Genomic DNA, 10,072 nt, shown 5'->3' with positions numbered 1-10,072 from the left:
TTCCTAATCTTAGAGGAAAGGCTTTCAGTTTTTCACCATTGAGAATGATGTTTGCTGTGGGTTTGCCGTATATGGCCTTTATTATGTTGAGGTAGAAGGAAACTAATCTTGACCTCTATTTCCCACCATACACCTAAAGGTGAAAGACAAAAGTATAAAGCTTTTGAAAATAAATAGGAGAATATCTTCGTGATCCCAGAGTAGGGAAGGATTTCTCAAACAAGGAACAAATAGCATGAACTAACAGAAAAGACGATAAAGTTGACCATCTTAAAATTAGGAATTTCTGTTTATCTAAAGATAAGATAAAGAAAGTGAAAAGATAACATTTGTGTGCTCTGTGTTCAGGAAACCAGAAGGAGCAGGTTTGGCTGAGACTGGAATACTTGGAAAGATAAGGCTGGAAAGATAAACAGGTACCAAGCCAGGAATGCCAGGCTCCCACCACTTGCTAGGCAGGCAGGAGCTGGAATCATCCTACTTTAGGGGCTTCTTTTGGGGTGTGTGAGTGTGTACAGGGGAAAATCTTTTTTTTTTAACATCTTTATTGGGGTATAATTGCTTTACGATGGTGTGTTAGTTTCTGCTTTATAACAAAGTGAATCAGTTATACATATACATATGTTCCCACATCTCTTCCCTCTTGCGTCTCCCTCCCTCCCACCCTCCCTATCCCACCCCTCCAGGCGGTCACAAAGCACTGAGCCGATATCCCTGTGCCATGCGGCTGCTTCCCACTAGCTATCTACCCCACGCTGGTCAGTGTATATATGTCCATGACTCTCTCTCGCCCTGTCACAGCTCACCCTTCCCCTTCCTACAGGGGGAAATCTTGAGGAAGATTCATATCTATTCCTTTGCCTCTCCTTCAGGAAATCCTACTTAATGTCTGCCCTCCATTCCTCCTGTGGCACAGTCAGTTCTGTTTGCTGCCCCCAAAGCCAAGTTTCTTTCTTCTCTCTCCCACCTATTGAATACGTACTGTGTTCTGGCACTTTGTACGAGTCATCTCATTTACTCTTTCAGGATGGCCTGATAGTTAAGAAAACATATTTGGGATACAAGTCACTTGGATTTGAGATCTGTCTTTACTAGTTGGGTGTCTTCCAGCAGGTCAAGTAACTGTTCTATGCCTCTGTGTCCTCAACTGTAAAACGGGAGTAATGGCTATGTCTTCCTACTTTTCATAGGGCACTAGTGAGAATAAAACACAAGTATTCTGCTGACTTAATACCATGCTTAGCACATTGTAAGCTCTCAATACATGTTATTGTTATTACTTCACATCCTAAGGGGTAGGTGATCTCTGAAGGGACCACACTCCGCTGTTATCTGTTGTTATCCGAGTTGGGCCTGGTTGCTTCAACTGCCTCTCTTCAGTAGCTAACAGGGAGGGAGAGGGCTGGTCCTGTGAAGTCCCGCCGGGCACTCTGCCAGTCCCCAGCTCAGCCTAGCTCCTACGGACCTGGCAGGGCCTCTCCTCACCTACTGGGGCTGCACCGGCACTGGCCCCTGCTCAGCTTCCTGTCTCCCTTATCTACCCCCCACATGTGCGCTCTGCAGTGGGAAATGCTACCACTTGCTTCCTTTACTCAACAGGACCTTCATTCTTTAGGCCGTAGTCAAATCCCAGCAGCTGGCCCTGTGCCCACTCTGCTCAGTGGTTTTCTGCCCCTCAGCCACCCAGGCCAGATGCAGCAGAGGCTCTGCCTCCAACCCTCACCCCTGGCTTTAGAAAGGGAATGGGGACACCCCTTAAGCTGCCCCCACTTACCAGCTTCCCCAGCCCCAGTACTCTCTTTGTTCTCCCTGTACCCAGCCCCATACACCCATCCTCTTTGAGTTCCAATCTCTGCTCTGAACTTCTCAACTCTGTGACCCTGGGCACGTTAATTACACCTTCTGTCCTTTAATTATCCAATCAGTCACATGGAGACAACGAGCCTGGTGCTATCTGCCCCAGAGGAAGCGAGAAAGGTGTAGCACTTAGCATAAATTTTTGGCACATTTTATATTATACATAACATAAATATTCAAGCATGTTGGAAGTATGTGTTCAAAAATATACTGATGGACAGTTATCTCCTCAAATTTTTGAGATACTATGTGGTGGTTAAATTCACAAACTTTGGCATCAGAGAGATGTGGGTTCAGATTTTAGCTTTTGCTCTATGACCTTAGGTAAGTCACTTACCCTCTCAAAGCCTCAGTTTCTTTATTAGTAAAATGATGTTAATGAAACCCACCTGGTAGGGCTGGCACATGAATGTGAGATTATTTGTGTAAAGAGCTTAACGCTGTTCCTAGCCACGATAAATGTTACCTATAATAATTGTTGTCTCTCCTATTTAATTTTCAGGACACTGGTGTGTGAGGAGGGTGCTTGGGAAACAGCTGTAGCTGCTGCCACTTCTGTCCATGACAGATCTTAGCTTGGTGGGAAAGATCTCTCTGTAATTAGCTCTGTGCATATTGGTGTGGATCCACCTTAACCCCAGTGACCCAGGCCCTATCTGCTTAGATCAAAGACTCACAGCTCTCAGTTGGTTCAATCATATGCTTTATTACCCTCCATCCCAAAGTACCCTTCTAAGCCCCCAAGGGAGAAAAAAGGCAAAGCAAAAATGCACAAACTCACCAGGAATCAGATAAAGCAAAGTAAAACCAAAACAAAGTGCCATTTTACATCCAACCATCTGACGTCAATGGCTAGCAAGGAAGTAGAGCTAGGGAACTCTCACGCACTGCTGGGGTGTAAATTGGCCCAACCTTTTTGTAAATCAGTGTGGCAATATCTAGTAAAATTGAAGGTATGCATATACCCTATGACTCAGCAATGCTACTCCCAGGTTTGTACTCCCTACAAAAACTCTCCCACCCATGCACAAGAAAATGTTTATAAGAACATTCATACCAGCACTGTTTATAACAGCAAAAACCTGGAAAAAAGACTGTAATGTCTAACAACAGGAGAATGGATAAATAAATTGTGGTATAGTCATAAGATGGCATATTACAGAGCAGTGGAAATTAATGGACCTACACAGGGCAACGTGAATGAATCATTAATATGTCAGGTAAAAAAAGCACTTCAATACTATTTCTATAAAGCTCAACTTATGCAAAATACCACTATATATTACTTAAGGATATATGCATATATTGTGCAAGTATACAGAAATGTAAGGATATAAAAAACAGCAAATTCTGATTAGTGGTTACTTTGGTGGTGGGGCACGGGGGAGAGAGATGCAGTTGGGGAGGAGTACAGAGGGGGCTGCAATTATATTGGTAATATTGTATTTCTTGTGCCGAGTAGTGGGGCCTTGTATGTTTGTAATAAAATTCAAGCGTGAATTAATTCTTCAAATATGAATTATTTCATAATTTTTTTTTACAAAAGGCAAGACAATATAATTGGCAGTGATTTAAGTCCTTTTGCTTTCCTGAGTCCCAGTCCAGGAAAACAAGGCCCCCATTCTCCTTCTAACTAGACCACTTTGACGAACTGGAAAAAACTTTGTTATTTCTATGCTGGTTTATAACAACTGAGAGGTAAGTATGGACACTCTTGCATATTTTCAGCTCAGAGACTGGGAGTCTGGTATGTGCCTAGGGTTTGCCCCAATTCTACTACGACATCTACTCTCCCTCCAAGAAACAGTGTATAAAATAAAAAGTTAAAGTCCCCCCTCAGCCCTTTATCTAATCCCATTCCCCAGAGGTAATCTCTACTGACAGTACCCTTCCAGGCATTTTCCCTATGCATATATAAATACATAGATACACAAATAAAGTTTTTTTTAAATATAAGAATGGAATTAAATATGGATTACTTGGACAGAAGTAAAAATTTTAAACTAAAAATAGATGGAATTTTACTATATGTATCGTTTACTATATAAATCGTTCTGCAGTTCCTTTTTTCATTTATCAGTGTCTCATGTCAACACATCAGTTCATAATGTGTCTTCTACCACAATCTGTTACTTAAACTTCTAGTTTTAATCCAACAAGAGATATATGAGCACATTCTAGATGCAAAATTTTCAAACAATACAGATAGAGTGATAAAATCCTTCACAAAATAGAGAAAGCCTTTCACAAGATTGTCACCCCTAACGCATACACCAAACACACACACACACACACACACACACACACACACACACACACACACACACACACACACACACTTACTCTCAGGCCCCTCCCTGGAGATGAACTACTGCTATATTTGGTGTACATCTTTCCAGATTCCTTTACTCGCATAAAGAAATAGGTTGTTTAGTTGTTGTGTGCGTGGCTGACACATAAACGGTTCTAAACTGTACATAATATTCTGTAACTTACTCTTGGTGATTTAGGCATATAATCACTATCTCACTGAGTCATCCATTAGCTGACATTTATTATTTATTATGCTATTATTTATGATGTGCACTGTTCCAGGCACAGTAGCAAATAAGATGGACAGCCTCTATCCTCATGGAGCTTACATCCTGATGGGACATTCAGACAATAAACATGTAAATGAATAAGTAAAATCATTTCAGGTAGTGCTAAGTAATATGATGAAAACAGAGTGGGCATTGGGCAGAAAGGGTTTTTTTTTAACAACTGCATAGTATCCCACAGTATAGATTAACATAGTTTGGGAGAGTGACTTTCAAATTTTTCTACTTGCTTCCTAGAGTAAGAAATAAACTTCACACTGCTACCCAATATCCACCATAGAAATATACACACACAGAACCAACACACACACATATACAACTGAACAAATATTTCATGAAATAATGTTTACCCTTATTAAGGGTGATGCACTGAAAACTTTTATACTGTTCTATGTCATTCTTTTATTTTTTTTTTAATTCCTTACATCTCTCTGGGCCTCAGTTTCCCCACCAGGAACATGCTGATCTCAACATCCTAGAATCTGCTCTAAGTTGATGCCCCACCCCCTGACTCAGCGAAGGCAGGACTTCTCTCTGGCCCTTCTCCCCCTTTTCCGCTCCCTGTTCCTCAGAAGTTGCCCAGGGAAAAGGGAAAAGGCAGGTCCCTGCAGGCAGGAGAGTGTGATTCAGGGTGGGGCAGAGGGAGGGAAAGAGAGAGGCCCACCTCCTAGTAGGAAATGTGACTGGGTAAGAATAACAGTTTATAAGCCTGCCGACCTCTTTCTCTTCCCATGCCCTGGCCACCTTCCAGCCTCCTCCGTCCAGTCTCCTCCCCTCCCAGACAGTCCTCACTTCTTTTTCCCCTAGGCTGCAGTCAGCCGGAGTCCCCAGCCTGCCAGAGCCAAGAGCCCAGGTGGGGTCGAGAACCTCAGCTGCAGGATGTTGACAACACTGCTGCCCCTGCTGCCACTACTGCTCCTGCCCTGCTGGGCCCTCTGTAGCCAGGAAGCCTCAGATGGTGAGTCGAGGGCACATCTCGTGCCCCGGGATGGTTCTGGAGACTCTCAGCCTGTCTGGGTACACAGGCAAGACCAGAGGGGAGCTTATCCCACAGTGTCTGTGTCTGCAGCCGGCTGGATCTCTCCAGCAGGCAGGCAGGTCCTGGGGACTGGTTCGTGTCCCAAAGCCAAGGTGAGGAAGCATAGTTCAGCCCCTGGGAAGGGGGAGATGCAGGAGGCTGGGGGGAAACAAGACTGGAAAAATGGGAAAGGGGCTTGTAGAAAGGGTGAGAGAATTAGCCATGGGGAGAGAGGAAAGATGGGGCGAAGTCTGGAGAGGGAGGTCTGAGGGTGATGGTGGATGGAGGTGAGTTTAGGGAAGATGGGAAGAGACTTAGGGATGAGACAAGAGATGGAAGGAATGAGAGACACTGGGAGAACTGACGGGAGACTTGGGGAAAGACTGGGGCTGAGACCTGTGAGGCAGAAGAGGAGACTAGATAAGGTGGAGGAAGACTGGGGGCAGGCTGGTGAGGGGAAATCCGGGGGAGAGACAAGCTGCGGTTGATGGGAGAACTTGTGAAGGATCAGGCTGCCACAGTGGCTCCATTTAAGCAGGGAAGGGGAGTTACTGCCTTGCACTGTAATTGCACAGGGGCCTCGTCTCCCCTCTCCCACAGCCTCTGTAGCTTCAGTCTCCCTCTCAGAGAGAGAGCAAATAATAACCAGTATTCAATCAGTGCTCACTATGCTTAATACGTGTATTGACTCATTTCACTCCCACAAAATCTTTACAAGGTGGGTGATATTATTATCTCCATTTTACAAAGGAGGAGACTGGTCAAAGCAGTTAAGAACCTTGTCTGGGGGTGACCCACACAGAAATACTCGTTCACATCTGCAGACACAGAGCACAACTTCTCAGATGCAAACGTGGACAAGACACATGTCCCCAAGGAGATTTACATCGCCAGGCTCATTCCCCCCTCAGACATTCTCTGGGCACCAACTCCATGCCAGGCCCTTAGTGGGTGTAGGAGGCAGAGATAACCAGACATGATTCCATAGCCTAGAGGAATGGAAGCCTGTGTGTTTGGAGACAGTTATGCAGAATATGGGATCGCTGAAACTGACCCACTGTATCTGAGAGGGTAAAGAGAAGCATTAGGAAAACTTCTTCAAGGAGAGGGCAACAGCTGGGTCTTAAAGCATGAACAGAAGTTTGCCAGGAGGCACAGCAACCCTGGCATGCTATTCACATGTCACCTGAAAGGCAGCATGACGGACTCCAAATACTTTGAGGTACTATCTAAGCACAGGGAAGAGGACAAAAAAGGCAGGTGGGGCCCAGTCTCCAGCAGCCTTGAATGTCAGGCTAAAGACTTTGGACTTGATTCTACGGACAGATATCCTATTTGGAGACAGTATAGTTGAGTGGCTAAGAATGCTGGGCTCAGACTGCCTGCATGCTAACCTTGACTCTGCTATGCCACTTTCACCTGTTTTCCACATGGCCTGGGGTTAGTAATAGTAGCGACTACATCAAGTTAATGGAAGGAAAGCACAAATAGGATAATGATGCATGTAAAGTACAGTGCCCAGGTCATAATAAGCACTTAATGGCTATTACTATTGTTGTTGTTGATAGGGGACTGTGTCCCTGGAGGATTTTTAAGCAGAAGGACATAATCTTATTTCTGGGCCAGGTGGAGGGCAGATTAGAAGGGGTGACACTGAAAGATGAGTGGAGGGGGGGATGAGGAAGGAAGTTACTACTCCAGGACAGATGAGAACCACTGAGGCCTGAAGTGGGGCAGTGGCAGAGGAGACAGAGAACAGGAGATGGAATTGGGACTTCACTGTAGGTCAGGATTTGTTAACCAACCGGAAATGGGGGGGTGGGGAGGAAGGGGTGAGAGAGAGAAAGCAGACCAGAGTGGCTCTTCCACTGACCGTCTGGATTATCCTGGGGCAAGTGGCTCCTGCACTTCTAGCCTCAGTTTCCTCATCTGTAAAAACAAAGATAATAACCCCTGTCCTGCCTTCCTGGCAGGGCTCCTGAGAGCGTCAAATGGAAGGAAGGGTGGGAGGGCACTTTATGGTTTAGGAAGGGCCAAGAAGGTGGGCGGCCGACCTCTGGGTGGGGAGTTATTATCTCGGGTTACACGCCGACCCCTCCCACGCCGGCCTGGGCCCGACGCGCTGACTCCTGCCCCCAGGCCCGCGGTACCTCCACATGATCCAGGTCTCCTACTTCCGCAACCCCTCTCAAGTGTGGCACCGGGGCAACGCGACGCTCGGGGGGGTCCTGACGCACATTCTGGAAGGCCCGGGCAACAACGTCTCGATCCAACAGCTGCAGCCCTTGCAGGAGCCCGAGAGCTGGGCTCTCACAAAGAACAGTGTGAATCGCTACCTGCAGGAGTTCCTGGGCCTGGTGCAGGTGGTGCACCACGAGCGGGGCGTGGCCTGTGAGTGACGCACGCAGGGGCGGGGGCTGGCGAGGGTGGGCCCTTGAGGTGGGAGGCGCGGCCTATGGGCGGGACCTAACTGGGGGGAGGGTCTGTGGAAGAACCGGGCGGGGCCAAGTTCTGGGATGGGTGTCCTCGCCGGGCGTGGTCTTTTTGCCTTTGCTGATTGCTGGGTGGGAGATGGAGGCTGGAGAAGAGTGGGTGTCCTAGCTGACGTACTGTACTGTCCGTCAGGCCCTCTTCCTGCTGGCATGACCTCGGGGTAGCCCCTGTTAAGAGGCCCTGTCCCTGATCCACCCTGCACCCTGAAAGCTCACTTCCCCCTGGCGGACATGCCCCGACACCTGACACCCTTCCACATAGCCCCCTGACCCTGAATCCCCCATCTACAGTTCCTCTGACCATTCGCTGCTTCCTGGGATGTGAGCTGCCTCCTGAGGGCTTGAAAGCCCGTGTCTTCTTCGAAGTGGCTGTGAATGGGAGCTCCTTTATGAGTTTTCAACCGAAGACAGCCTCATGGACGGCAGGGCCTCAGGCATCTTCCAGTGTGGTCACCTACGCCCTGGAGCAGCTCAACAAGTACAATCGTACTCGGTACGAACTGAGGGAATTTCTGCAGGACACCTGTGTGCAGTACGTGCAGAAACACATCACCAGGAACAGCTCGAAAGGTATGGTGGGATCGGGGAGGGTCCTGTGTGTTGGGTGGGTTCCAGGCAAATGCGTGGACCTGAAGGATGGATACCTTGAGCAACAGAAGGCCCAAGGCTGGCGGTTTGGGACAGAGTACACACACCTTCCGTAAATTGGTGAACTAGCCCTCCCCGCCCCGCTTCCTTTGGGGAAGGAATCCCTTGGGGTTTGATTCAAACCAGGGACTCCTTGGGGGTATGTTCTTCAAGCTAACTCTCCGCGTGTTCTGCAGGAAGCCAAGTAGGCCGCTCCTACACTTCGCTGGTCCTGGGCATCCTGGTGGGCTGTTTCATCATCACTGGAGTGGCTGTAGGCATCTTCTTGTGCACAGGTGGACGGCAGCGGTGTTAATTACTCTCCAGCCCTCTCTGAAAAAGAGCTAGACTGATGGGGCCTGGCAAAGGAAGATCTCAGCTCACTGCAAAACTGTACAGATTCCCCATCTGGGACATTATACTCCAGAAGATTTAGAATGGCAGCTCATTTCTTCTCCGAGACCCGCCCACCAAGAGTTTGAGGGAGGGGAGGGGAGGAGCCTGGGTAGACAGGGTAGTTGGTTTGCTAAGAACCTAAGAACTGGCACCTTTGCTGAACTGGTCTGCGAAGTGAATGCTTATCTATGTTTGTGGAAAACAGATGATGGAGTTGGGGCAACGGAGGTGGTCTGTGGCCCACCCATCTTCCAAAGACAGAATCACCTGAGGCGTTCAAAACACATAACCAAATAAAACAAATCATCCACAACCCAAACAACCAACATTCAGTGCTTCCGGGTATGTTAGACTTGGGAAGGGACACTGGTATTATACAATAGAGGTAGAAATAACCAGAGAAATGATGGAAGTGTGCAATCGAAGTAATATGGGAGCAAGGAATTATTAATTAATCAATTAATAACATTAATAAAATTCCTTACTTGTGTATACAGCATTATTATTTCCTCTACTTTGCAAAACTTTGGGGAAAGTAGCCTATACCCTTTGCTTCTACTTCCTCACCACCCATTCTCTCTTCAACCCACTGCAATCTGACTTCTCTGTAAACTGGTCTAAGATAATCAATGACCTCTAATTGTGAAACCTTCATCTTCCATGATATCTGCAACATTTCACTTTGTGGACTAGGGCTCTCTTTTTACCCCAACTTCTGAGATAGCATACTTCTCATCTTTAAAAAGTGTTTTGGCTGCTCAATCAATCCCTTTGCCTATGTCATCTTCCTCAATTCACCTTTGAAATGTTGACTTCCTTAGAATTCCTTTTTTTGGCTCCTTTTGTTCCCCTTTAAACTGTACCCTTTCTGGTGACCTACTAACTTCCATGACTTCAAATACTGTCTCTATGTGGTGGTTTCCATGGGGAAACAATGTCACGGTGTCTTTGAGAGCATGTGTTTTGTCATAAGACAGGCTCGAGTTTTACCTCTATGAGCCAGGCATTTAACTTCTTCAAGTCTTAGTTTCTTCATAAACAAAAGGTATAATAAAATATACTAAAAGGGTATAATAAAAACA

The 10,072-nt window shown here is 46.7% G+C and overlaps 1 protein-coding gene across 1 annotated transcript; it reads left to right on the top strand.

Annotated features, from left to right (window-relative positions):
- Positions 1–5,202: 5,202 nt before the first annotated feature.
- PROCR (protein C receptor) lies at positions 5,203–9,682 on the top strand. The gene is made up of 4 exons (XM_060032739.1): positions 5,203–5,415; positions 7,615–7,866; positions 8,259–8,537; positions 8,792–9,682. The coding sequence occupies exons 1-4, from the start codon at positions 5,337–5,339 to the stop codon at positions 8,908–8,910; spliced, it is 729 nt and encodes a 242-aa protein (XP_059888722.1). The 5' UTR covers positions 5,203–5,336; the 3' UTR covers positions 8,911–9,682.
- Positions 9,683–10,072: the final 390 nt, after the last annotated feature.

This window comes from Delphinus delphis, chromosome 15 (genome assembly GCF_949987515.2).
Source record: "Delphinus delphis chromosome 15, mDelDel1.2, whole genome shotgun sequence".
Classification (NCBI taxonomy): domain Eukaryota; kingdom Metazoa; phylum Chordata; class Mammalia; order Artiodactyla; family Delphinidae; genus Delphinus; species Delphinus delphis.
The sequence above is the reverse complement of the archived record's forward strand: the minus strand, read 5'-3'. Positions and strand labels throughout refer to the sequence as shown.

Excerpts from the sequence above, each read along its gene's own strand:
- PROCR (XM_060032739.1), top strand. The coding sequence starts at position 5,337 with ATGTTGACAACACTGCTGCCCCTGCTGCCACTACTGCTCCTGCCCTGC. Across the intron at positions 5,416-7,614 it reads TAGCCAGGAAGCCTCAGATG|GCCCGCGGTACCTCCACATG; the intron begins GTGAGTCGAGGG and ends TCCTGCCCCCAG. Across the intron at positions 8,538-8,791 it reads CACCAGGAACAGCTCGAAAG|GAAGCCAAGTAGGCCGCTCC; the intron begins GTATGGTGGGAT and ends CGTGTTCTGCAG.